This window comes from Belonocnema kinseyi, chromosome 7 (genome assembly GCF_010883055.1).
Source record: "Belonocnema kinseyi isolate 2016_QV_RU_SX_M_011 chromosome 7, B_treatae_v1, whole genome shotgun sequence".
Classification (NCBI taxonomy): domain Eukaryota; kingdom Metazoa; phylum Arthropoda; class Insecta; order Hymenoptera; family Cynipidae; genus Belonocnema; species Belonocnema kinseyi.
The window spans coordinates 130,215,026-130,241,954 of NC_046663.1; the positions used below are offsets into that span (position 1 = coordinate 130,215,026).

At 34.1% G+C, this 26,929-nt stretch overlaps 1 protein-coding gene across 3 annotated transcripts in view; it reads right to left on the reverse strand.

Annotated features, from left to right (window-relative positions):
* Positions 1–26,929, reverse strand: part of LOC117176251 (nucleoporin p58/p45) — a 130,356-nt gene that overhangs the window by 55,145 nt on the left and 48,282 nt on the right. For 2 of the 3 annotated variants that reach the window (XM_033366406.1, XM_033366408.1), the window contains exons 2-4: positions 17,662–18,095; positions 16,198–16,411; positions 15,742–16,115 (exon numbers count right to left, since the gene is read on the reverse strand). In XM_033366406.1, coding sequence (XP_033222297.1) covers positions 15,742–16,115; positions 16,198–16,411; positions 17,662–18,095 — 1,022 coding nt within the window. The remainder of the gene's footprint in view (positions 1–15,741; positions 16,116–16,197; positions 16,412–17,661; positions 18,096–26,929) is intronic. The other variant, XM_033366407.1, reaches the window with a different exon arrangement.

Consider the following 26,929-nt stretch of genomic DNA (forward strand, 5'->3'; position numbering starts at 1 on the left):
ATAAAATTAGCAAATATATTAGTAGAACAAAATTTTCTGATGAAAAATAACTAGTATGTAAATTTAAACTCTTTTTAGTAATAACAAAATATATGTCGAATAGTGCTTCAATAACGGTGAAAAACAATGTAGATTTGTTGATTTTTTTTAAATTGTAGAACCAACAATTTTTAAATTAATTTACAAAACTTATTTGAAACATTTAATGAATAAATTCCATGTATTAAATGTTATTTCACTTATTTTGGTTGATTCCGGATTTTTTCCGATTGTTTATGTAAAAATAAAAAATAAAGTTATAAAAATTGTCATTTTCAATTTATTTGATAACGCAGAATTGCAATAACACGAAACTTTAAAAACGGCTATCGTAATTCTCTTTGGAATTTAGGGAAGAAAAGTTCTAGAAATCCTCAAAATCGATTAAAAATGGTCGCTGTAAATCTAGACTGATTTGAAACAAATTGTCATGTTCAGGCCACTATACGGGTCTTCGGGGCGCAACGCGGTCAAGCAATTTCATTCAGCACCTAGAATCCCAAAACCTAATCCGTTTGAGAAGGACGACTGAAAAGTCCCCAAAAATTAAATATTCCAAATAGAAAATATACTAATTAGGAAATTGCAGACTCTATTATTTTACCGAATTGGATGAATTCTTGAGAATAGACAAGTCCCAAAATAAAATATCGGATATAATAAAATTAAAGTAAAAAATATATTTATTGAAGAAAAGTATATTTTGTTATTTTTTATTTCATTATTTAAAAATTTCAAAAGTTTATAATTCGGGAATTTATATGTGTCAGCATTACTGTATCGAATATTTTGTTATGTCAGAAATTATACTACGTCAATTTTGTATTGTCCTTCTTTTTAAATTCAGTAATAACATAAGCTGTAGGAAGTTTTATTATTTAGGCATTTTCAAATGATAGAATTCTTAATTGTCGTCTATTTTCTAAGTCCTGGAATTTTCTATTTGGATTATTTTGTTTTTTAGAAAATTTTCAGGCTACATCAATAATCATTTAATAAATAAAAGTACAACATATGTATTATTTTTCTAGTTTTTTTGGCAGAAAAAAAAACCTTTTTTGCCGAGATGCACCAAGGGATAACCATGTTAGTAACATTAAAAGAGTAATATCTAATATAATTTGATTTCGAGAGAAGCCCGCATTTTAAAAACTTATACCAATTAACATTCAATTAACAAAAGTGCAATTTGTGCATTATTTGTCAAGTTTTTTGGCAGAAAAAAACTTCTTTTACCGAAATCTATCGAGGGATACATTGATGAATAATCACTTCCATTTTCTTCATATTAAAAGAGTAGTTCCTAATATAATTTGATGTCGAGAGAACCCCGCATTATAAAAAAGTATACCTATAAACTTTTAATAAGCAAGAGGGCAATTTTTGCATAATTTTTGGAGTTTTTTGACAGAAAAAGCCCTCTTTTACAGCAGTCTACCATGGGATCAATTGATGAATAATCACTTCCATTTTAGTCATACCAAAAAGTAATTTCTAATATAATTTGATTTCGAGAGAAGCCCGTCTTATAAAAAAGTATACCAATAAACCCGAAATCTACCAAGGGATAAATTGATGAAAAATGGCTTCCATTTTAGTCACATTAAAAGAGTAGTTTCTAATATAATTTGATTTCGAGAGAAGCCCGTATTTTAAAAACTTATACCAATTAACATTCAATTAACAAAAGTGTAATTTTTGCATTATTTGTCGAGTTTTTTGGCAGAAAAAAACAACTTTTTTTACCGAAATCTACCGAGAGATACATTGATGAATAATCAGTTCCATTTTCTTCATATTAAAAGAGTAGTTTCTAATATAATTTGATGCCGAGAGAAGCCCACATTATAAAAAAGTATACCTATAAACTTTTAATAAGCAAAAGAGCAATTTTTGCATAAATTTTGGAGTTTTTTGACAAAAAAAAAATTCTTTTTACCGCAAACTACAAAGGGGTAAATTGATAAATAATAACTTCCATTTTAGCCATACTAAAAAAGTAATTACTAATATAATTTGATTTCGAGAGAAGCCCGCATTATAAAAAAATATAGCAATAAACATTCAATAAACCAAAGTGCAATTTTTGCATTATTTTTCGAGTTTAGCAGAAAATAACCTAATTTTACCGAAATCTACCAAGGGATAAATTGACGAACAATCGCTTCCATTTTAGTCACATTAAAAGAGCAGTTTCTAATATAATTTGATTTCGAGAGAAGCCCTTATTTTAAAAACTTATACCAATTAACATTCAATTAACAAAAGTGCAATTTTTTCATTATTTGTCGAGTTTTTTGGCAGAAAAAAAACCTTTTTTTCCGAAATCTACCCAGGCATACATTGATGAATAATCACTTCCATTTTCTTCGTATAAAAAAGTAGTTTCTAATATAATTTGATGCCGAGAGAAGCCCGTATTATAAAAAAGTATACCTATAAACTTTTAATAAGCAAAAGAGCAATTTTTGAATAAATTTTGAAGTTTTTTGACAAAAAAAAAACCTTTTTACCGCAAACTACTAAGGGATAAATGGATAAATAATCACTTCCATTTTAGTCATACTAAAAAAGTAATTACTAATAAAATTTGATTTCGAGAGAAGCCCGCATTATAAAAAAGTATACAATAAACATTCAATAAACCAAAGTGCATTTTTTTCACAATTTTTGAATTTTTCTGACAAAAAAAACCCTTTTTTTTACCGAAATCTACCAAGAGATAAATTGATGGACACTCACTTCCATTCCATTCTTATTAAAAGAGTAGTATCTAATATAATTAGATTTCGAGAGAAGCCCGCATTTCAAAAAAAGTATACCTATAAATATTTAATAAACAAAAGTGGAATTTTTGCATACTTTTTGGAGCTTTTTGACAGAGAATAGCCTGATTTTACCGAAATATACCAAGGGATAAATTGATGAATAATCCCTTCCATTTTAGTCATATTAAAAGAATAGTTTCTAATATAATTTGATTTCGCGAGAAGCCCCCATTATAAAAAAGTATAAGAATAAACATTCAATAAAAAAGTGCAATTATTGCATTATTTTTCGAGTTTTTAGCAGCAAATAACATTTTTTTACCGAGATCTACCAAGGCGTAAGTTGATGAATAATCCCTTCCATTTTAGTCGTATTAAAGAGAAGTTTCTAATATGATTTGATTTCGAAAGAAACCAGCATTTTAAAAAAGTATACCAATAAACATTTGATAAACAAAAGTGCAATTCCTGCATAATTTTTGGAGTTTTCTGAAGGAAAAACCTTTTTTACCGAAATCTACCAAGGGATAAATCCATGAATATTCAATTCCATTTTATTCATATTGAAAGATTAATTTCTAATATGATTTGATATCGAGAGAAGTCTACATTACAAAAAGTATACCTATAAATAAGCATTCAATCAATGAAAAAGCAATTTTTGAAGAATTTTTGGAATTTTTTACGAGAAAAAAAACTTTTTTTTACGAAATCCACCAAGGGATAGATTGATATATAATCACTTCCATTCCATTCATATTAAAAGAGTAGTATCTAATATAATTATAATTCGAGAGAAGCGCGCATTTCAAAAAGTATACCAATAAACATTCAATGAACAAAAGTTCGATTTTTGCATTCTTTTTCGAGTTTTTTGGCAGCAAAAAACTGTTTTTACCAAATTATATAAAGGGATAAATTAATGAATATTCACTTTCGTTTTATTCATACTGAAAGAGCCGTTTCTATTATAATTTGATTTCGAGAGAAGCTCGCATCATAAAAAAGTATACCAATAAACATGCAATAAAAAAGTGAAGTTTTTGCATGGTTTACGAGTTTTTTGGCAAAAAGTAACCTTTTTTTACCGAAATCTACCAATCGTTGAATTGATGAATAACCACTTTCATTTTATTCATATTGAAAGAGTAGTTTGAAATATAATTTGCTTTCAAGAGAAGCCCACATTATAAAAAAGTATACCAATAAACATTCAATAAACAAAAGTGCAATTTTTGCATAATTTTTGGATTTTTTTTAACAGAAAAAAACCTTTATTACCGAAATATACCAAGGGAAAGATTGATAAATAACCACTTTCATTTTAGTCATATTAAAATAGTAGTTTCTAATATAATTTGATTTCGAGAGAAGCGCGCATTTCAAAAAAATTATACCTATATACATTTACGAAACAAAAGTGCTATTTTTTCATAATTTTTGGAGTTTTTTGGCAGAAAAAAACACTTTTTTTACAGAAATCTATCAAGTGATAAATTGATGAATAATCACTTTCATTTTAGTCATATTAAAAGAGTAGTTTCTAATATAATTTCATTTCGAGAGAAGCCCGCATTGCAAAAAACTTATACCCATAAACATTTAATAAACAAATGTGCAATTTTGCATTAATTTTGGAGTTTTTTGCAGAAAAGAAAAACATTTTTACAGAAATCTACCAAGGGATAAATTCATGGTTATTCACTTTCATTATATTCATATTAAAAGAGTAATTTGTATTATAATTTGATTTAGAGAGAAGCCCGCATTATAAGAGAGTATACCTATAAACTTTTAATAAGCAAAACTGCAATTATTGCATAATTTTTGGAATTTTTTGGCAGAAACTAACCCTTTTTTTACCGAAATCTACCAAGGGATAATTTGATGAATAATCACTTCCATTTGAGTCATATTAAAATAGTAGTTTCTAATATAATTTCATTTCGAGAGAAGCCCGCATTGCAAAAAACTTATACCCATAAACATTTAATAAACAAATGTGTAATTTTGCATAATTTTTGGAATTTTTTGCAGAAAAAAACCCATCAAGGGATAAATTGATGAATAACCACTTCTATATTATTCATATTAAAAGAGTAGTTTCTAATATAATTTGATGCGGAGAGAAGCCCGCATTATAGTAAAGTATACCAATAAACATTCAATAAACAAAAGTGCAATTTTTGCATTATTTTTCGAGTTTCTTGGCAGAAAAGACCTGTCTTTACTGAAATATACCAACAAGGGATAAATTTATTTATAATCACTTTCATTTTATTCATATTAAAAGAGTACTTTCTAATATAATTTGATGTCGAGAGAAGCCCGCATTATAAGAAAGTATACCGATAAACATTCAATAAAATATAGTGCAATTTCTGCATAATTTTGGGATTTTTTTGACAGAAATAAAACCTTTTTTACCGAAATGCACCAAGGGATAAATTTATGAATAATCACTGCCATTTCAGTCATATCAAAAAAGTAGTTTATATTATAATTTGTTTTTGAGAGAAGCCCGCATTATACAAAAAAGTATACAAATAAACATTCAATGAACAAAAGTGCAATTTTTGCATTATTTTTGAGTTTTTCGCAGGAAAAATCTGTTTTTAGCATAATATACAAACGGATCAATTAATGAATAATCCCTTCCATTTTATTTATATTAAAAGAGTAGTATCTAATATGATGAGATTTTGATAGAAGCCCGTATTTTAAAAAAATGATACCAATAAATATTTAATAAATAAAAGTACAATTTTTGCATAATTTTTGGAGTTTTTGGGCAGAAAAAACACCCTTTTTGACAGAAATCTACCAAGGGATAAGTTGATGAATAATCCCTTCTATTTTATTCATATTAAAAGAGTAGTTTCAAATATAATTTGATTTTGAGAGAAGCCCGCATTATAAAATAGTATACCAATAAACATGCAATAAAAAAGTGAATTTTTTGCAATGTTTTCGATTTTTTTAGCAGAAAGTAACCTTTCTTTACTGAAATCTACCAAGGGTTAAATTGATGAATACTCACTTCCATTTTAGTCATATTAAAAGAGTAGTTTCTAATATAATTTGATTTTGAGAAAAGCCCCCATTATAAAAAAGTATACCGTTAAACATTCAATAAACAAAAGTTCAATTTTTCTATTATTTTTGGAGTTTTTGGCAGAAAAAAACCTGTTTTTACCGAAATCTACAAAGGGATAAAGTAATGAATAATCCCTTCCATTTTAGTCATATTAAAAGAGTAGTTTCTAATATATTTTGATTGTTTGTGGATACAACTGAAAAAGTCTTCCGATGACTGCTTTCTATGTTGCTTTGCACATTTACAAGAACTATTAATTATTTAAACAACTTTAATTAAAAAATTAAGAGTTTGGTCTTTATCCTACGGGTCAATTTGTTTTCTGAATCAACAAGGAAGGTCCATTCGATGGCTTTTTTCTATGTTGCTTTGTAAATTTACAAGAACTATTAATTATTGAAATAATGTCAATTAAAAAATTTGGAGTTTGGTTTTATTTCTACGAATAGGCTCCATTTTTTAACATATTTAACTAAGAATATCTTTCCGCTGATATTTTTCTGATGCTTTTAAAATTTACAATTATTATTTATGCAAAAAATGTTTAGCAAGATATTTATATTATGGCTATTTTTCAAGTAAGAGGCATACTTTTTTTATGGAATGAACTAAGAATGTCTTTCGATAATAATTTCCCACCATAGTTTGTAAATTTATAATAATTATTAATCATTTAAACAATATTCATAAACATATTGAGAGTAAGGGTATTTTTAAATTAATAAACACAATTTGCTTACGAAGTTAACTAAGATTGTTTTTGCGATGACTCTTAATTTCCTAAGTTAGTTGTTAAATTTACCAGAATTATTAATTATTTAAAGAACTTTCATACAAAATTCAGAATTTGGCAATTTGTCAACGAATAGGCTCATTTTTTACAAATTTAACTAAGAACGTCGTTCCGATAAATTATAATAATCAAATTTTCATGATTTATTATTTAAACTACTTTCATGAGAAAATTAGGAGTTTAAGCATTTTTTGAAGAATAGGCTTAATTTGTTTACGGAATCAATAAAGAATGTATTTCCTATCACTTTTTACTATGACACTTTGCAAATTTAGCATTATAAAAAAGTACACCAATAAACATTCAATAAACAAAAGTGCATGCTTCTTAAATAAAGAAAATTTCTTATATATACCTAGCTACCGTTCTACGTAACAAGCAAATATCAGTAGTGATGACTGGCGGTAAATCCAGGACCTAAAAACCCGTTTTCCACACAATTTTTCCTGGTTTATTTTACTTTGATTTCAGTAAAACCTTGCTTATATAAATGCATAATTCGACCTTTTTTATTGATATCATGTTCATTATTACTTTCCGCATGATCCCTTATCAATGGTGCTGCGCGACCCCATAAACAAAAATATGGACACACAAAAAGTTGCATAACTTTTTTATTTTTTTTAACTAATAAAAAAAGTACTTTAGAGCTATCACTTAGATCCATTGAATTGCGAAAAATAGACAGAAAGATAAAATTATTTTATAAACAAAATCTGCCCGCTGCCCAAAATGTGAACTTTTTTACATTATGTTCACAACTGTTCTATCAAATATATATTAAATTTATTTCTGTACCACGGTCTGAGATTCATTATTCAGATATTGCAAGTCTATTTTTTCGTAGCTTTCGTCGTTTTATCCAAAAATTTAATTATTTAATTTTAAATTTTTGTTTTCAGGATTAAAATAAAAATTAAGCATACAATAAAAAAATAATTTAGAAAAATGTGTAGCTCTTTTTCATTAAAAAATCCATTGTCAAAACATTAAATTTTTTTACGAATCAAAAAAAATGCGCCCTGTCAAAAAGTGATTAATAAAAAATGTGTAGATCTCTTTTTGGGGAACAATTTTTATATATTCATCCTCTTTCTTTTCCTCCATAATTTGACTGCAAAATGGAATTTTTCATTTTTCAATGTTTATACTGCCATCAAAATTTACAATTTCGATTTTTCAAGAAAATTCCAAAATTTGTTATGATAATCCTGTAGGGCTTTCAAAAAGCAACGTTTTTTATCCAAACATTTTTCATATCATGCACTGTTGGGCTTAAAATGTTAATTTTCGTTTTTTTTTAATTTCGTAAATGTTATAACTTGGTTCATTTTCCTGTTATTAAAAAAATACATATGGAAAAATTGTTCATCTTTTCGTGTACTGCGAATAGCCATACATTCGAACCTTGGCGGTAAAATTGTTGCCAGATGTGAATTAGTCTTTTGGTCTTATGAACAACCGTTGGTTTCGTTTTACGTTTCGCATCGTCCAAAGCTCTCGCTGCATTATACACGCAAAAATTGCTAGTCCAGAGGTCAGATTCTTCGGAAAAATGTCCACGAAGCTCCTCATCAATTCCAGCCAGATCTTTATGCTTGAGAGAAACCTGGGTGTTGATGTTTCTCCGGATCATAAAGCATCGCTCTTCCTCTATGGGATGCCTGCCCGCGGTTGCTCCTAGTGCTGCCTCTCTTTCTTTGTTGCCCGCTTGTTCTGGATGTGGTAGAGTAGGCGTTCCGCTAACGTAGCCCCGTTTTTTGAGTACTTCGGCATGATTTCGCAGATTTTAATGAGAAAAGTGCGATAGCTCCTGGTGTTTCTCGCACAACAGAACATGCAGTCGTACCATGTAACCATTCGTAAACCTAAAGGTCCCGAAATTCCGTCGATCCATTGCATTGAATCCATCTTCATTGGCTCCCCCAGCTCTAGAGTGGTCGGCATTGTTGGCCTACCCATTGTCGGGAGCCCTGCGCGTTCTGTTCTTTCGAACCGCACTTACTACAACTATGTTTGGTGTTGTCATTGTTGTTCCGACGAGAAGCTAGGGAAAGGGGTTCGTCCATCCTTGTAGAGCCCCGCGTGGAAGGATAAGGCTACGTACTCTGAGAGGTCGCCCGATATCCCAGATTCACCGTTCTAGACACCTCACCCAGGCGCCATTCAGCTATCGGCTTATATCCGAACGCGTCCTCGGGTTGCGGATAGAGAATTCAATGCGATGGATCGACGGAATCTCGGGACCTTCAGGTGGACGAAGGAACTAAATCGCGACTTGCTAGAGAGCTACGATGCGACTGCGACCCCTGAACAGGGTTACATGGCACGATTGCATGCTCTGTGGTGCGAGAAATACCCGGAGCTATCGCACTTTTCACATCAACGTCTGCGAAACCATGCCGAAGTACTCCAAAAACGGTACTACGTAAGCAGAACGCCTACTTTACCACCGCCTGAACAAGCCGGCAACAGAGAAAGAGAGGCGACACTAAAACCAACCACGGGCAGGCATCCCATAGAGGAAGAGCAGCGATGCTTTATGACCCGGAGAAACATCCACAACCCAGGTTTCTCTCAAGCCTAAAGTTCTGGATGAAATGGACGACGAGCTTCATGGACACTTTTCCGAAGAATCCGACCTCTGGACTAGCAATTGCTGCGTGTGTATTGCCACGAGAGCTTTGGCCGATACGAACCGTAAAACAAAACCAACGGTTTCTCTCTGACCCCTCTCGACTCTTCCAAGACCCTCCAGTTACTGTCGACCGCCCGTCCAAACCAGAGGAAGTCGAAGTATTTTGGAGAGAAGTCGACGAAGTACAGCATAGACTGAACGAGGACTCAGATAACATAAATAGCTTCAAGGATCTGTCTGATGCCCTCACACCACCTGATGAAGAATGGCCACCCATCACTACCGAGTAGGTGAAAAAAGTATTTAGACGGATGAAGAACTATTCCACTCCGGGACCAGATGGTATCAAGACCTTCTAGTGGAAGAAGTTTCCTTCCATTCATCAGCATTTGGTCCGTATTTTCACCTCATATTTAAAGTCGGAAGAACCTGCTCATCGATAGATGTGTCTGCAAAGATGCAGCATACTACCAGCGTGACCTATCGATGGTCTGGATTGATTACCGGAAAGCTTTCGATTCAACCTCCCATAGACTTATCATCTGTCCTTTGGAAAGCTAAAAGGTTCATCCGCAAATCGTGAGGTGCATCGAGAGATTGATGCCGCTTTTGAAAACCAGATTTAATATCTCATCTGGAAAAAATCGTGTGACAACAAGGTCACCTTTCAGAGAGGTGCCTTTCAGGGCGACACCATGAGCCCACTGCTCTTTTGCCTCACATTATTACCACTATCTCTAGCACTTCGCCATTCCGAGGGGTACTTTTGCGGCAAAGCTGCGATTCAAAATTACAAGGTCACTCATGTATTTTACATGGACGATCTTAAGATCTATACTAAAAACAAAGAGCAACTACATCGATCTCTAGGGATTGTCGAACGACATACTAAGAAAATAGGAATGGAATTTGAGTTAGACAATTGCGCCAAGGTTTATTTGAAGCGAGGAAAACTTAATGGCATCCCTGAAGACCTTGAGCTCGTCGATAGAAGCGCTATACGATACCTTTTCGCTGGAGAGACTTATGCATACCTGGGCGTACCACAGAGCCGCTTTCAGGATGTGACATCTATAAACGATACTATCCGAAGCAGATACAAGCGTCTCATCCGGCAGATTTGGGCTTCCGAAATGTCAGCGAGGAACAAAGTATCTGCAATGAACATGCTTGCCGTTCCGGTAGTACTCTATTCATTTGGAGTGGTACCATGGACGAAAAACGAGCTCAGATCCCTTGATATCGGGACACAAAAAATTATGCACATGAACAAAAGCATACACATAAAGTCTTCTGTTCCGCGTATCTATATCTCATGCCGTCAAGGTGGTCACGGAATATTGAACCTTGAATGTCTTCACAACAGGATTATTCTGGGTACAGCACATAGAGTCGCAAATAGAAGAGGACCTCTTCTTAAATGGTCAGGAAGCACGAAGAAGTGGGCAAAGGAACGTTTCTGTACAAAGCAGCGGAGGAGGCTGCTGAAACACTTGGACTTAACTTCAGTATTAGGGGTGAGGAAAATGCATAAAATATTATCTATCTCGAGTACTCACTCTTGAATGCGCGGATTAAGAAAGCACAAAAGAAAAACTTTCGTAAACAGCTCCTCGATAAGAGGATGAACGGCATCTTCCACAGAAATGTGGAGTATCAGTCAATGTCGTCTGAGTTAACTTTTGCTTTCCTTAAATCACCGGGATTGAAATCTGGCACTGAGGGTTTCATTTTGGCATTTCAAGACGGTGGCATGTCCACCTTAATATACCGTCGCTACATTTTGAGTCAAGACATTCCCGATGATAGCTGCAGGGCGTGCCATGCACACCCCGAGCGTCTAGGTTTATTACCATCTCTGCCGCTCTTACGGCATTAACCTTAATATCGCTTCCCTAAACGCTCCTACAGACATAGAGTCAATTGTCAAGAATGAGAAGGGCCTCATATACTGTAATTTTATATTTTCGACAATTGTTTCTGTTGCACACTCGAGGCCTGACATAGTTCTCCTTGACTCCGAAAAAGGAACCATTCTCGTTATCGAATTTTTGGCACTTGGAGGTGACAAGCTTTCACTGGTTAATAGCCTGAAAAGCATTCCTGCGTGTCAACAATATGTTAAAACATTTGCGGGAAAAATGCAAAAGGCGGCCGTCCTTCGATCGATCCGTATCATCCGGATGCACGAGACTTTTGCCGGATCGTCGTATTGATTCCGTCACAGACTGTAACCACCTATCTCATGGTCGTGAAACGTGGTTATGGCTGAAATTTTACCGAGATTTCGCTAACATCGAGTGCAGTTTTTCAGATTAGCACCCGCTCCTGGCGAAATCCTGCGGCTGTCCTTAGGACAAACTTTTAATTATATATATAATTTTACTTTTACATCTATATGATGTATAATAATAAAAAAAACTTATGAAAGAATAGAGTTAAGAAATTGTTTTTTTTTAACTTTTTGGAGCTGTGGCTAATGAGGATGGTTTTTTCATTGACTTTCAATTCTGTAGGCATATAGTAATGGTTAAGACTCCCGACTGCTAGGCGATAGAAGTATATTTCGAAATTATCTCCAGCATGTCTTTCCATCAGACGAAAATTTAAATAAAGTATTTTCAACATTTCAAACTTTATTTCGATTTCTTGCGGCTACATGATGAGAAACTATTGTTTAAAATTATGACTTGTGCGGTATGCCAGGATTCGTAAACGAGCCAGGTAGATAAAGCTTTAAAGATCAACTAAGATTGAAAATATTGATAATTGTAGATCACTTTCTCGCAGAAAATTTATTTCAAACTTTTTTTACTATGTAGCCTTTTTTTAAATATTCCAACGGTGATTGACTGTCGAAAATTTTTTGTTCCCTAACAAGCTCCACCCTTTGGGGCGTGCTTATCATATGTCTGTCTCTCCCGCACGCTCAACTCAGAGTTTCCACGCTCGTACACAGCTTAAGCTAGAGGTAATAAATTTTGTCAATTTTAAAGTTAAAAAAAATAATCTGAATAAAATTCTGAATCAATCGCTCAAAGCCGAATTTAATTTTTATTTTGTGTTAAATGTTACGTTATTAAACAATTCGAAAAAATCAGATTTTCTACATTATTATTTTTTATTTTCATGCAAACCAGCAAAGTACAACAGAAACCAATAGAAATTGATGCACAGGCACAAACATCATAAAAATAAATTACACAGGCCGACAATTTTTTAAGCCAGAGACGAGAACTAACATTTCCGAAGAATTTTGATGCGCTGGATCCGTTATGTAACCGAACAAGAAAAACTTATACCACAAAAGCTAATATGGAATTTGAAAGTACTAATTTTCCCCTTGGAAACCTGCTTGGATTTATTAGGATATCTTTATTTTTCACCAAAATATTGTAATTTGAAATTTTCTACTTTAGCGTTTTAACCTATTAACGCTGAGGTGTTCAGATTTATACAACGCATTCTTTATTGCTGACGGTACAATATTTTTTCTTCAAAATATTATCTCAGGGGTTTTCGGGAGTGCCCTTTCTATTGCCAGAGTCAGTTTTTTGTTATAACCCCTAGAAGATCCAATATGGCGGTCACAATTTAAGGCTTTAAAAAGGAACAAAGGATACCGCACAAAGTACCAACAAAAAAGCGTGCGCTCTGTGTGCTGGCGACGCTTTTTTGACGTGTTATGCGTAGGTGATGAAATTCGTTTTTTGTTACCAATCTTTCCGTGTTACATTTCACGTTTGAGTGACGGGCTAACGGTTGGATGCGTAGATAATAAAATTCTTGTTGTATTTGAAATCTGTCTAGCGGTTACATTTCGTGTCGATCGTGATTTTTGTATATAGTGAGTTTTAGAATTTCCACGTTACTGTTCATTATAAGAAAAAAAAATGAGTACAAGACCTCCTTGCGCTAAGAAACTTAATACGTATTGTAACGTTTGTGCAAAGTATGAAACGGAGAAATACCTTTGATCAATTAATGTTTCGATAAAAACGTCATACTTCAACTGTTATGGGACTTCAATGAAAAATTTGGATAAACCGTGGGTACCAACCTCAATTTGTCATGCTTGTAGATTAAATTTGTCAAATTGGGAGGATGAGAGTACCAAGACGCAGTCTGTTATTCAACCACCTGTTTGGTGTGAGCCCAACGAACATGATACTGATTGTTACTTTTGCTTGTGCAAAACAGGAGGTTTTTCTAAAAAGTATTTGGAGACGATCGTTTACCCTGATGTAAAAAGTGTTACACCAGCCAAGGTTGTATTAGAAATCAATCTGAAAACAAAAGTGGCCGATGAACTCACGAATTAATGGATACTGACGATCCTACTGCAACTGAAGATTCTTCTTGGGAAGAATCAGATGCTCAGTCCTCAATTTTTTGACCAAGACGGATTACACGATTTTATACGTGACCTTGATCTTCCAAAAGATAAATCTAAGCTTTGCGCTTCCAGACTCAAAGAGAGGAAACTATTGTTACCTGGCACTAGAGTACCTGTTTACAGAAATAGTGAAGAAAAGTTGATCAAGTACTTTTCAATGGACAGTGGGATTTTGTATTGTAATGATATCGAAGCACTCATTAATTTATATAAAATAAACTTATATACGCCAGAGGATTGGCGTCTTTTCATAGATTCTTCTAAAGAAAGTCTGAAAGCAGTACCATTACATAATGGAAATAAGTACGCTTCAATTACAGTAGGTCACTCAACTACACTGAAAGAATCTTATGATACTTTCCAATTACTCCTGATAAAAGTAATATATAATGTCCATAATTGGCTTGTCCATAATTGGTTTTCATTGGCTTTGGGACAGTCGTGCAAGGGATGAACATTGGATAACGGAGAAATGGCCAGACAGATTAGAGTGGACAGTTGGTCAGTATAATGTTGTTTATGAAAGTCTTGTTGACAGAAAGAATTATTGCCACCACTCCATATAAAACTAGGGTTAATAAAGCAATTTGTGAAAACCCTAAACACCGAAGGAGAATGTTTCAATTATATCAGATCTACATTTCCGCATTTAAGTGATGCCAAAGTTAAGGAAGGTATTTTTGTTGGGCCTGATATAAGAAAACTTATCAAAAATGATGACTTTATCAAAATCATAGCATCTATTGAAAAGGATGCATGGTTGAGTTTCAAAGATATTTTACAGAAAATTTTAGGGAACAATCGAGATCCAAAGTTTAGAACTATTGCATTTAGTATGTTAAAGAATTTTAAAAGATTAGGTTGTTTGATGAGTATGAAATTACATTTTCTCAAATCTCATTTGGATTATTTCCCAGAAAATGTTGGAGCATTCAATGAAGAAATGGGCAAACGCTTTCATCAAGACTTTCACCAAAAAGAGCAACATTATCAAGGTCGATGCAATGTAAGAATGATGGCCGACTATTGTTGGTCTTTGCAAAGAAATGATAATGACCCTACTAGTAATAAACGAAAGTCTCTTCAACGATCGTTTGACATGAAGCGCGAACGTTTTCATCAGAAAACAAGCAATTAGTTTCACCTTCATTGGACATACAATCGTAAGTCTTGCCTTAACTGGCTGGGCAATCGTGAGTCTTGCCTTGACTGGCTGGATGATTCAGACTTGTCTTGACTCACAGGGCGATTCAAAGTCTTGCCTTGACTGGCTGGGCGATAAAAAGTCTTGCCTTTATTGGCAGGGCAATTCAAAGTCTTTCCTTGATTGCCTGGGCAATTTAAAGTCTTTCCTTGATTGGCTGGGCAATCTAAAGTCTTGCCTTAATTGGCTGGAAAATATTAAGTACTTCCTTGCGTAGCTGGACAATCCCAAGTCTTGCCCTAACTGAATGGGCCGTATTAAATTTATTGACAAAAGTGATCAATTGCAAGGAAACATCGTTTGAAGAGATGAAAAATTCAGAATCACAAAATAAGCTTAGAGACATTCCTTTCACAAACTCATGACCACAAGAAATGAGATATCGAGTTGAAAGTTTGGGAAATTAGGGTTTAGCTATTTCTAAATGTCAATAATATTATAAAGAAGGAAATTCGTGAACATAACTTTGGTGGAAAAAATTCCGTGAGGTAGGAATCGGACGAGTGATTCACTCAATTGGAAGTCAATTGTAGGAGGCGTTGATAAGAGGGAGCGACCCAGGTCGCTAAAAAAACTCTCAAGCAATCATCCCAGCCGAAGAGCTTCACAAAGTCATCATGTAACGCTCTCCGTTCAGGACCATTACTATCCAACATACTTTGTTTCAGGCGCTATTGAATCCACTGACACTCTTCATCACGCATTTTTGACAAACTATTTGTCGTCACACTTTTCTGGTCACGCTACCATTTACTTTACATTGATATACTTTTTTATTTGCTTTTAATAAAAATTTAAAGTCTCACCTTGCGGAGTTAAGGTTTTGGGGGTCATCATTGTCTCAATATGTTTTTCAGTTGTTTCTATTTGAGACTTAAAAAGCATCAAATCTTGTTCAAAATTTTCTGCTAACTCCATGAAGAATAAAAGTGGTGCATTGTTTTCATATTGTAATCCAGGGGGAGTATCGTGTGTTCTCTGTGCTATCTCTGCATTCTGCAGAGCCTTAGCAGTATCCTGTTTAAGTTTATCTGCCAAAGAGCGATCCCTTTGGACGGAACCAGCTAATGTAGTAAGGACTTCCATAAGCGATGCTGTATCTTCAGCGCAACGATTCAATGGCCTTGAAGAACCACGAGCAATATCAGAACTCAAAACCTTTTGCGTTTTAACAAATTCCCTATTAAATAATGAAATACTAGTGAGTATATTGACAAGTATTATGCCATTCTTATCATGGAAATTAATCTTAAAACATGTACTTAAAGTTATCGATGGTTTGCATTAGTTCGTTTGGTAACAGATTTTCTTTAGCTGCTGTTGGGCTACTGCCACCCTGCGAAAGCCCCTTGTTACTAATAGATACATCTAAACCACCAAGACCTTTGTTTGCTGTTGTTCCTGTAGATGTATTTATAACAGCAGTAGACTTTCCTGCCAGTAAATTGTTTACAGAAGTTGATCCAAACAAAGATGCTGTCAAATCAAGAATAAGAGATAAGGAATTTTTAGAAACGAATACGAAATTATTAACCAAAAAAGATATTATAATTAAACTCTGCTCTACAGCAGTACATTATACGCCATTTGCCATAAGGTCCATCTAATGTGTAAATATAAGTAGCGGAATTTCCTCAGGGTCGGACCGTTGTCTAGGTTGGACCTTTGCAATTTTTAATATAGGACCACTGACAGCATCTGCGTGCGAGCATGATAAAACTGTTCTCGATGAAAGCGAACTTTTTGGGACATTGCCAGTTTCGGAACCTGTTTGTGAAAAGCGTTGTCTACTCAAGTTCTGCGCGATAATGAAAAAAGTTTTTCAACATCCGTAGAAACTATCGCAGAACTTGTACCGAAAAAATGTAATCGTCAACGAAAGCATATATGTATGTTATCTAGTTAACATTTAACAAGATACCAAAAGAAATATTTAATTTTCCAGTTAGTTTTGCTGTGATGTGACGCGATGCGGTTAAGGCGCTTGTCGTCAAGGTTGGACCATTTATGTAGTCAGGGTTCGACCACCCTACTTTGTTTAATCAGAACAATAGCATCACTACTTCAGTATGTGATGACATGAAACGTTAAGAAAGTAATTTATGATCGAATAAAGACAAGATTAAATGAAACTTCATGAACATTGCTTTTTTCAGGATTTCTCGCAATAAGCGAACGACCAATCGGGGTAAAGCCAATTTGAGTTATTTTTGACTTAGTTTTGACTTCTTCAGAGAGCCTCGACACATTGCGCGAGAAGCAACAGAAACGAAACGCTTCAAAGGCATTTTAAAAATCCCAGCATCGACCACAAGGAAGTCCGACACTAAAACGCCAGCTAAAAGAGGTCGCCCATCCAAAAAAGTGCAGGAAAACTCTTCTTCGGATGAGAATGAAGATGCACACTTTTGCTTTATTTATTTAAAAGCAATGCCTCAACCACTGAACTGCAATAAATTGATTGCATGCATATAAATAAAAAGAGAAGTTGGCTTTATATTTGGTAATTTCTAATCATTTGAGCATATACTTCATCGATAATCAGCGGTGTTCTATAATTGACCAAACTCTTCCTTAAATGGTAGATATGGAAAAAAGTCAAAAAGGGTTCCGACCCTGATGACATTTCACTACAAAATCATCCTTATGGCAAGTAGCGAATAATACACTGTTGTAGAGCATCCTCCAATTGTAGAAATCAGGAGAAAATAACTTATTTTTATTACGTGTACTAGTTGTAGATGTCTCAAAGCCTAAACCTGCAGTCGGAGCTGCACTTGTTGCTCCAAATGTAGTTGAAGTTGCAGGTACTCTAAAAGATAAAACGCCTGACGTAGCTGGTGTCCCAAAAGTTAAAGCACCTGTTGTTGAAGGCGTCCCAAATGTCAAGTTACCTGAAGTTGCTGGTGTTCCAAATGTTAATCCCGAAGCCTGAGTGGTTGCAGCAGTAAGATTTGGAAAGGCATTTAAACTTGCAGTGCTTGTACCAGTTCCTAAATTTAAGTTAGGTGTATGAGTGATAATGGCTGGAGTGCTGACACCAAAACTTAAGCTTAAACATGTGGTGGTTGCTGGAGTTGTAGTTCCAAACGTTAAAGTACCAGATGCAGGAGTAGTAGACCCAAATGGTGCAGTTGCGATAGAAAAACCACTGGTTTGCCTTTAAAAAATAAAAGATCTGCAATATTACTAACATACTTCTAAAATTACACGTCAATCAACCATTTTGATGAGACATTTCTACATTAGTTGGAAAGTAGACTGCAAAAGTATAATTGTTTTTCGTAGACTCCTTGAAATCATTTTACTTCAACATGAAAACGGTATAATTTGTTCCACAGATAAATTAAAATTTTTATAAGTTCTTTTTATAATGATTTTTATTACTTGCTCGTAAATAAATTGCATAAAAATTCCGTAGCTGAGTGGGAGACAAATCTCCCGAATAGTACATCTATCCCACATATGAGGTTTTGGCTAAATTTCTTGATACTAGAGTTCGTACTTTAAAAGCTGTCTAAACATGTCTACATATAAATATAAATATGTCTAAACAAGATTAAAAAAATGTAAACAATACGAGAGATTCTCCGCGCAATCACATAGCACTACGACGTCTAACGGCCTGAAATGTATACGTTGTGGTGGAAATCATTATTTATCTCAATGTCAAACTTTTATAAAAAAAAAAGTACCTCAGCGTAAAGAAACTGCTAGAGAGCATAAACTCTGTTTCAGATGTTTGAGATATAGCCATCGAAGCCAAATGAAATTCTAATTCAAAACAATCGATAAAGTTCAATTCTCTTGCTTTAAACAGCAATTCTGATAAAAGTAAAAAAAAAAATTATTAGTTACTGCTAAAGTTGTTATTCGCGCTCAAAATGGGATTAGAATTATTGTGCGAGCATTTTTAGATCAAGGTTCCGATGCTACGTTTATCTCCGAATCTTTGCTGCAATATTCTCGTCCTAAGCGTTTTCCCATAAATACAAAAGTAATTACCTCCGCGAATATGAATCATACCCTAGACCTTTGAGTAATGAATACATTGATCAGATAATCGGTGGAAATTATTATGGCTCGTTTCTTTTGCCTGGGTTATGTAAAGGACCTCCTAGTTCTCTTACAGGATGACACACAGTCTTTGAATGGATTCTTTCGGGTCCAATTACAGCAAATTCTTAAACTCAATCCCACATTAAAATAAATCGCATTTCTACTCAGCAGGAATTGAGCTTTGATTTAAAAAAGTTTTGGGAGCTTGAGAACGTTTTTCTTAACAATCAATGTTGACATATGAGAAACAACGTTGCGAAACTCATTTTATGAAAACGCATTGGCGTACAAAAGACAGAGTTATGTGGTACGGCTTCCGCTCAAAGAGGAATCTTTCGATTTTCTAGGTAAATCTTTACCTCGAATATTATCTATCCTCTATGGCGTTGAACGGCGATTAACCAAAAAACCTGATTTAGCAAAAAGATATGAAACTTTTCTAGATAAATACGAAAATTTAGGTCATATATATCAAATTTCAGGTTCAGGCAAAACATCTCTTCTGAGTTGTCCTCCGGTTTATTTGCCTCATCACCCTATTGTACGCGAATCAAATACTTCTAGTCTTGTAAGGGTAGTTTTTAACGCCTCTACTCCCAATTCTTCAGGATAATCGTTAAATGACCTCTTAGTAGGCCCAAAGCTTCATAATGATCTTACAGTTATTCTTCTTCGTTGGAGAAATTTTCAATTTGGTGTAACGGCTGATATAAGGAAAATGTTTAGACAAATCTTAGTGGATCCTAGAGATGTTGATTTACGGCGCATAATTTGTTGTAAAGGACCTTCTAAAAAGATAGTTCAGTATCAATTAATGACGGTCACATATGGAACGGTATCGGCTCCATTCTTAGCAAACAGGTTCTTAAACAGTTAGCCAAAGATGAAGGTAGTAATTATCCTGAAGCTAGAGAAATTTTAAAAAATTATTTCTACGTCGAAGACGTTTTATTTTGAGTAGATACTCTAGAACAAGCTCTATATTTACAAAAGGAACTCATTGAGCTTTTTGCTATAGGAGGACTTCCTCTTCAAAAATAGTCCGCTAACGACCCTGCATTGATAATACATAACAATGCCTCTTTTTAAAATAAAACAGTAACTTTTGGAGTGTGTAAGGACGATGCTAAATCCGTCCTTGGCTTACGGTGGTGCCCAAAATCTGATACTTTTCTGTTTTTAATTAATATTTAAAACATCAAAATGGCTACTAAAATAATATATTTATCCTTGATAGCTCGTTTATTTGATCCACATGGGTTATTAGCGCCTGTAATCATAGTACGCAGAAATTTTTATGCAGGATATTTGGTTAAAAAGGCTCGACTGGGATTATATACTCCCAGCAAATCAAAATAAGAAATTGAATGCGTATTATAAAAGTTTACCTCAACTTAAAAAACTAATTATATCGCGCTGGAATGGCCTCACCTTTAATTTCAAATCTATTGAATTGCATGGATTTGCAGGCGCTTCTAATAAAGCTTATAGGGCAGCCATTTATTTAAAAATAATTGATAAGACAGAAAAGCTTAAAACTTCTCTGTTGATAGAAAAGTCCAAGACAGCAAAAAGTACTGAAATCAATTGACCCTTCTGAAGTACCCTTATATTGCTGGTCAGATGCCACAGTTGTATCGTCGTGGCTAAGTAAAGTGCCATCTACTTAGCCTACTTTTGTTGCCAACAGGATGGCCTTAATTTACACTTTAAATCCGGACGCTAAATGGAACCACGTTCCTGCGTTTCAATTCTTTGAAACGAGGCGGGAGGTATGTTTACGCATGTTTTAATTAACGAATAAGTACTCGGGTACTCGGATAAGCATTTTGGTGAACTCCTATAAATAAAAAAATATTAAATTAATCAAAATTTGTGCAAGTAGAACAATTAACAATCAATAAACGACAATTCATTTACGTTAAATAAAAGCAGTTTTCTTTGAATTAATAAACCAGATCTTCACTCTGATCCTTATCTAGCAACAACCAATCTTTTAAAAGTTAAAAAAATTAATTCTTAACGAATTAAACAGTATCAAATCACGAGCTTGGGTATTTTTCAAGCAATAGGCGCAATTAATGTACGGATTTAACTAAGAATGTCTTCCCGATGACTCTGCAGAAAAGTATGTATTTCCAATAAGTCTTTCCTGCGTTATTTTGCGTTCTACAATCATGATTCATTATTTAAACAATTTCCATAAACATGTTCCGAGTTTGGCTATTTTTCAAGGAATATACACCATTTGTTTACGCAGTCTCCAGAAACTCCAGTAGATCTTACACTGATCATTATCTACAACGGAATCCAGTTCCTCATGGGCGTATGACAAGACAGGCATTAGATCAACACGAAAGAAATGCCGAAGATGGTAATATATCACTTTTACAGCCGCATTGTGTCCCTCCATGTACCCGAAGCGTGCATACTTTGAGGATCCACTGAGAACACGTTTAATAGTTTCTGGCTCTTGCTTGCACGCTCCGCAGTTGGTATCGCCTACAGGTATATATATTATGCACTCGCGGTAAACTCAGTTGTCTATAACGCCGTCTTGACAAGCAAAAAGAAATCCCTCTATTTCCGATCTCTGTTTCCATTCGATGGCTTTTCTCTACGTATAATGTTGTGGAATTTACCATGAAGGAACTTGTCAGCATGTTTTTTTAGTAGAAACGAATGTTCTGCTTCCGATGAACGACTTTTAAGCACCAAAGGTGTTAAGTGATGCTAGCCCATGTATAGTGTCGCTGGAATCAAATGGGAGACCAAGTTCCCCTGCGGCCCTATCCGCGGCTCAGTAAAGAAACGCCGTAACATTTACGACTTCATGTTGGTGTAGGAATCGCATTAGAGAATCTGTGCTTTTAAGAAACTGATCAGGCCAAAATATTGGTGAGCTGGAGATTATCCTTCCCAGATCATTCGGAAGCACACATTTTGCTGAGAATTTTGCGATTCCTTTTTTCAAGGGCCGCTTTTAACACACTCACATCTTGGGTTTCCACTTGTGGTATACCCAAATATTTCATACGTTTCTCCATTACCAAGATATTGAAAGGTATTTTTACCTATGAGTTGGAAGATCCTGATCGTCATGCGATAATGTATTTTCTAGTCTTGCTTTGTGTAGACTGACGCCGGCACACTTGCCTAGTCCAAAACTCATGCAAATAACTTCATAGTACCTATTTACTGCCGCCACAAGGAACCGGTATTATATTTTATTTCATTCAAAACTTTTAGTCGGCTGAACCCGGTTACACATTATAGCCATGGACTAAGTCAAGCGAATGATGAGATTAGGGTGTTATAAGTCAATCCAATGCGATGCTTGAAACCTCCTGCGCTGATCTTTTAAGTATACAATTACGAGTGGCCGCGAGCGTTGGAGGTGACAACAGTCACATTTGGATGCTTTCTTGGAGCTACCATCTGCCACTCCACAGGTTTTTAGTCGCTTGCTTCCTGATGGTCAAGAAAGTTTCTTACAATGCGACAGATGTTTAATAAAACCGCCTTCTAGCTGCTGCCAATACCCAATTGACTCCTAAATGTTCAAGATGTTTATTGCTTCTTTCGTGCACATTGCCTAGAGCCAAAAACACAATGGGATGAATAGATGCATGATTTACATTCCTCCATATGTTCTTTACTTCATGTCTTAACTCGCTATACTTGCGGATCTTGTTTGTGCAGGTTGACTGCAAATTCCGCTTAAGTGGACAAGCAATGTCGATGATGCAGACTGTTCCACCTTTTTTTTCTAGCATCACGATGTCAAGTCGATTGCTCTGGATGTAATGATCCGTTTGGATAGTAACATCCCAATACAAGATGTAATCTTCGCTTCCTAAAACGGGCATTGGAATGTATCTATAGAAAGGCATCCTTTCCTTTAAGAGTCTTAGGTTTAGGGCAAGTTGTTGATGTATAATTTTTGCGTATATTTTCTTTGAGCCATCAAGCGACAGCCATCAATGATGTGCTCGGAGGATTCGTTGGTATCTCCACATAATCAACACCGGTTAATCACGTATTGATGTAACATGTGTTTGCGATCATTCCTGTTGCTGAAAACCTTCTCCTGTATCGCAATGATAAAACCTTCCACCTCTGGATACAGAACACCCTTTCTTAACGAAATATTGGGTTCCCCACTATCCAATTCATGTTGATCTAACATTTAGGGGTGCTCGCCGTGGATAGCTTTCTGCTTCTATTCTATTTCTAATTCCTCTATGGTTTCTGTCCTGACATTCAAGGTCGTATCTGAGGACAAATTTAAGGACGTGTAGTCCAGATCCGCTTTACAGATAGTGCTGTAAAGCGCAACATTTCGTTTGCTGTTGAAATAGTCTTGCAACTGCATAACTTATCACATACACCGTTTTTTGACATCTACAACGCCCTAGCCCCTATATATCGTGGTAGAACTACCCTTTCAATAGCTGAATTTTTGTGGTGTATTGGGTGCTTTGTCATTTCTACGCGGACGATTCTGTTTACCTTTTCAAGGTCAGTTTTAGACCATTTTATGAGCCCGAAGGAGTACGTTAGGACAGGAATGGCATATGTGTTGATTGCCCTGATTTTGTTTGCCGAGTTGAGGCTTGTCTTAACCATCGTATGCTGAATACCCTTAGATTCAAGAATGCCCAGATATTTAGATGATTCACTTGCAGCCAATGCCTCAATGTCATTTTCAAACTCGTTTTCTAACTCTGCGGTCCCTAATTCCCCTCTGATTAAATGCACTGTTATGCATTTATCTAGTCCGAACTCCATGTGGATATCATTGGAAAACTGCTTTGTGACATCGACCACTTGCTGCAGTTTCTGAGCTGAACTAGCGTACAGCTTCAGGCCATCCATGTAAAGAAGATGGGTCACGTGATGACCATCCTCATTATTACGAATTCCGAACCCATTAGTCATGCTGCTTAGTGTTTAGCTCAATGGATTCAACGCTAAACGGAACCATAGTGCGCTGAAGGAGTCTCCTTGAAATATACCCGTCGTAAAGCGTATTAACAAATATACAAAACAATTGTAGATACAGCAGATTCAAAACTGTTTTTCCTTTCTTCGACCGTTTTAATTTTCAATCAGTATTCCAGCTAAATTCAGCAAATATTCGGTCTTACGGTCAATGATAAAATAAAAATAAAAGCATCCGAAATAACATGTGAAAAAAATATTTATTTCTTTTAAGAATCCTCAACGTTTCGACCAACACTGCGGGTCTTTATCTAGAGTCGATATACGAATCTATAATTTAATAAAAAATTGTATGAGCGTAAACGTTTTAATAATTAGTGTCGTAAAAAGGATATCGGTTTGAACAAAATAAAAAATATATTATATTGAAACATACCTGAGTCAAAAAACAAAGTCATATTTTACAAAAACAAACAGCGTCATTTAAAAAAAAAAAATTTTTAATTTTTGTAACAGAATAAAATTTCTATTGATTGAAGCCTCAAAGATATTGGAGAGGCTCCAATAATTTATGAAAAATGTCACATAATTGAAACGATGTTTACAGACGGACGATACAAAACTGACTGTTATGAAAAGTCGTAATTGCAGAGGTGACAAATATTAATAAACCTCTGATGAAAAGGCGTGCCAAAGCTTGAGAATATAAGATTGAATAAATTAAGTTGATTTAAATTATAAGAATTTAAAAAGAGGGGGGGGGGAGGGGGCTAATGCATAATCAAACCTGGAGATTGTTTCCACAATTGGATCACCAACTTACAACCTAGCAAAACACTTATCAAACACTTTAAAACTTTTTTCAGGAAAAACTGAGTCGTTTATAAAAAACAGTTGGGATCTCAAACAAAATCTTAATAACATTAGAATACCTCATACCCATTCATTGGTTTCGTTAGATGGTGTTTTAATGTTCAATAATATACCCCTGGATTTAGCTTTAGATTGTGTAGAAGAAAAATTAAATTTATATAAAAACTTAAGAAAAATTTCAAAAAATGAATTTTTAATTGCCGTTAGAACTGTTTTTAATAATACAGTGTTTTATTTTAATAATAAATTTTATAAACAGTTATCAGGATATCCAATGGGATCTCCATTACCTCCCATAATTTCAAATTTGGTTATGGAAGATATTGAAAAAAGAGCCTTATCTAGATTATCATTCAAACCAATTTTATATAAACGTTACGTAGATGACATATTAACAATCGTTCCAACTAACAAAATTATAGAGCTTTTAAATATATTTAATAGTATCGATGAAAACATTCAATTTACTCTTGAAAAAGAAAAAAACAACATCTTAAGTATCTTAGAGTTGCAAATTCAAAGAATACCTAATGGAAATTTAATCACGAACTGGTTTAAGAAACCATCTTGGTCAGGTTGTTACTTAAATTATGAATCCCATCATTTGTTCAGTCAAAAAATAGGATTGATTAAAGATTTAGTGGACAGATGCATAAAATTAAGTGATGTAAAATATAGAAAAGATAATTTAGACCAATTGAAAACTACCTTACAATTAAACAATTATCCCTTGCTGTTAATAGAAAATGTCATCAAAGAACGTATTAATGATATATACAACACTTCCATTATAGAAAAGAAAAAAAAATGGTTACAAAATTACAAAAAAAAACTGATCTAAAAGTTACCTTACCATATGTTCAAGGCCTTTCTGAAAGATTACGGAGATCCTTAAAAAAATTTAATATTAACGTTTATTTTAAAAATAACAATACTTTAGAAAAATTATTGAGTAACAAAAAAGATTCTGAAATAATAGAAAATCTGTCTAATGTGGTTTATTTAATAAAATGCAATGGTTGTCAAAAACACTACATAGGTGAAACTAGCAGGAGATTGAAAAGTAGAATTTACGAATATAAAAGAGATTGTAGAATTAGCAATTTGAACACAGGTTTGTCACAACATTCGTGGAAATTTAGACATGCTTTTGCTTTTGCTAATATTAAAATCTTGGCTAGAGAAAATACTTTTCAAAGACGTATCATTGAATCAATTTTTATTAATAAATATATCAACACTTGAATAAATTTAAAAACTGAAATATTAAATATAAACCAAATTTATCAACGAATTATGCATTAACCCCCTCCCCCTCTTTTTAAATTCTTCTAATTTAAATCAACTTAATTTATTCAATCTTATATTCTCAAGCTTTGGCGCGCCTTTTCATCAGAGGTTTATTAATATTTGTCACCTCTGCCATTACGACTTTTCATAACAGTCATTCTTGTATTGTCCGTCTGAAAACATCGTTTCAATTATGTGACATTTTTCATAAATTATTGGAGCCTCTCCAATATCTTTGAGGCTTCAATCAATAGAAATTTTATTCTGTTAAATAAAATTTTTTTTAATTTTTTAAATGACGCTCATTGTTTTTATAAAATATGACTTTGTTTTTTGACTCAGGTATGTTTCAATATAATATTTTTTTATTTTGTTCAAACCGATATCCTTTTCACGACACTAATTATTAAAACGTTTACGCTCATACAATTTTTTATGAAATTATAGACTTGTATATCGACTCTTGATAAAGACCCGCAGTGTTGGTCGAAACGTTGAGGATTTTTAAAAGAAATAAATATGTTTTTCACATGTTATTTCGGATGCTTTTATTTTGATTTTATCATTGACCGTAAGACCGAAAATTTGCTGAATTTAACTGAAATACTGATTGTAAAGCGTATTTATCTATTTGTCCTTGGTTGTCCATGATCAAAATACTTGATTCTTGTACCCCAGAGCATCATCGCATGATTTAGAATGACAATAATGCGTGGGCAGATTTTGTAAAAATTTAAGACTTCAAGCAAATAGCCATGCGGCACGGGAGGAAACGCTTGCTTGTAGTCAATGTATGTCACGTGTAAGTTCCTTTGATGCTTACGAGCT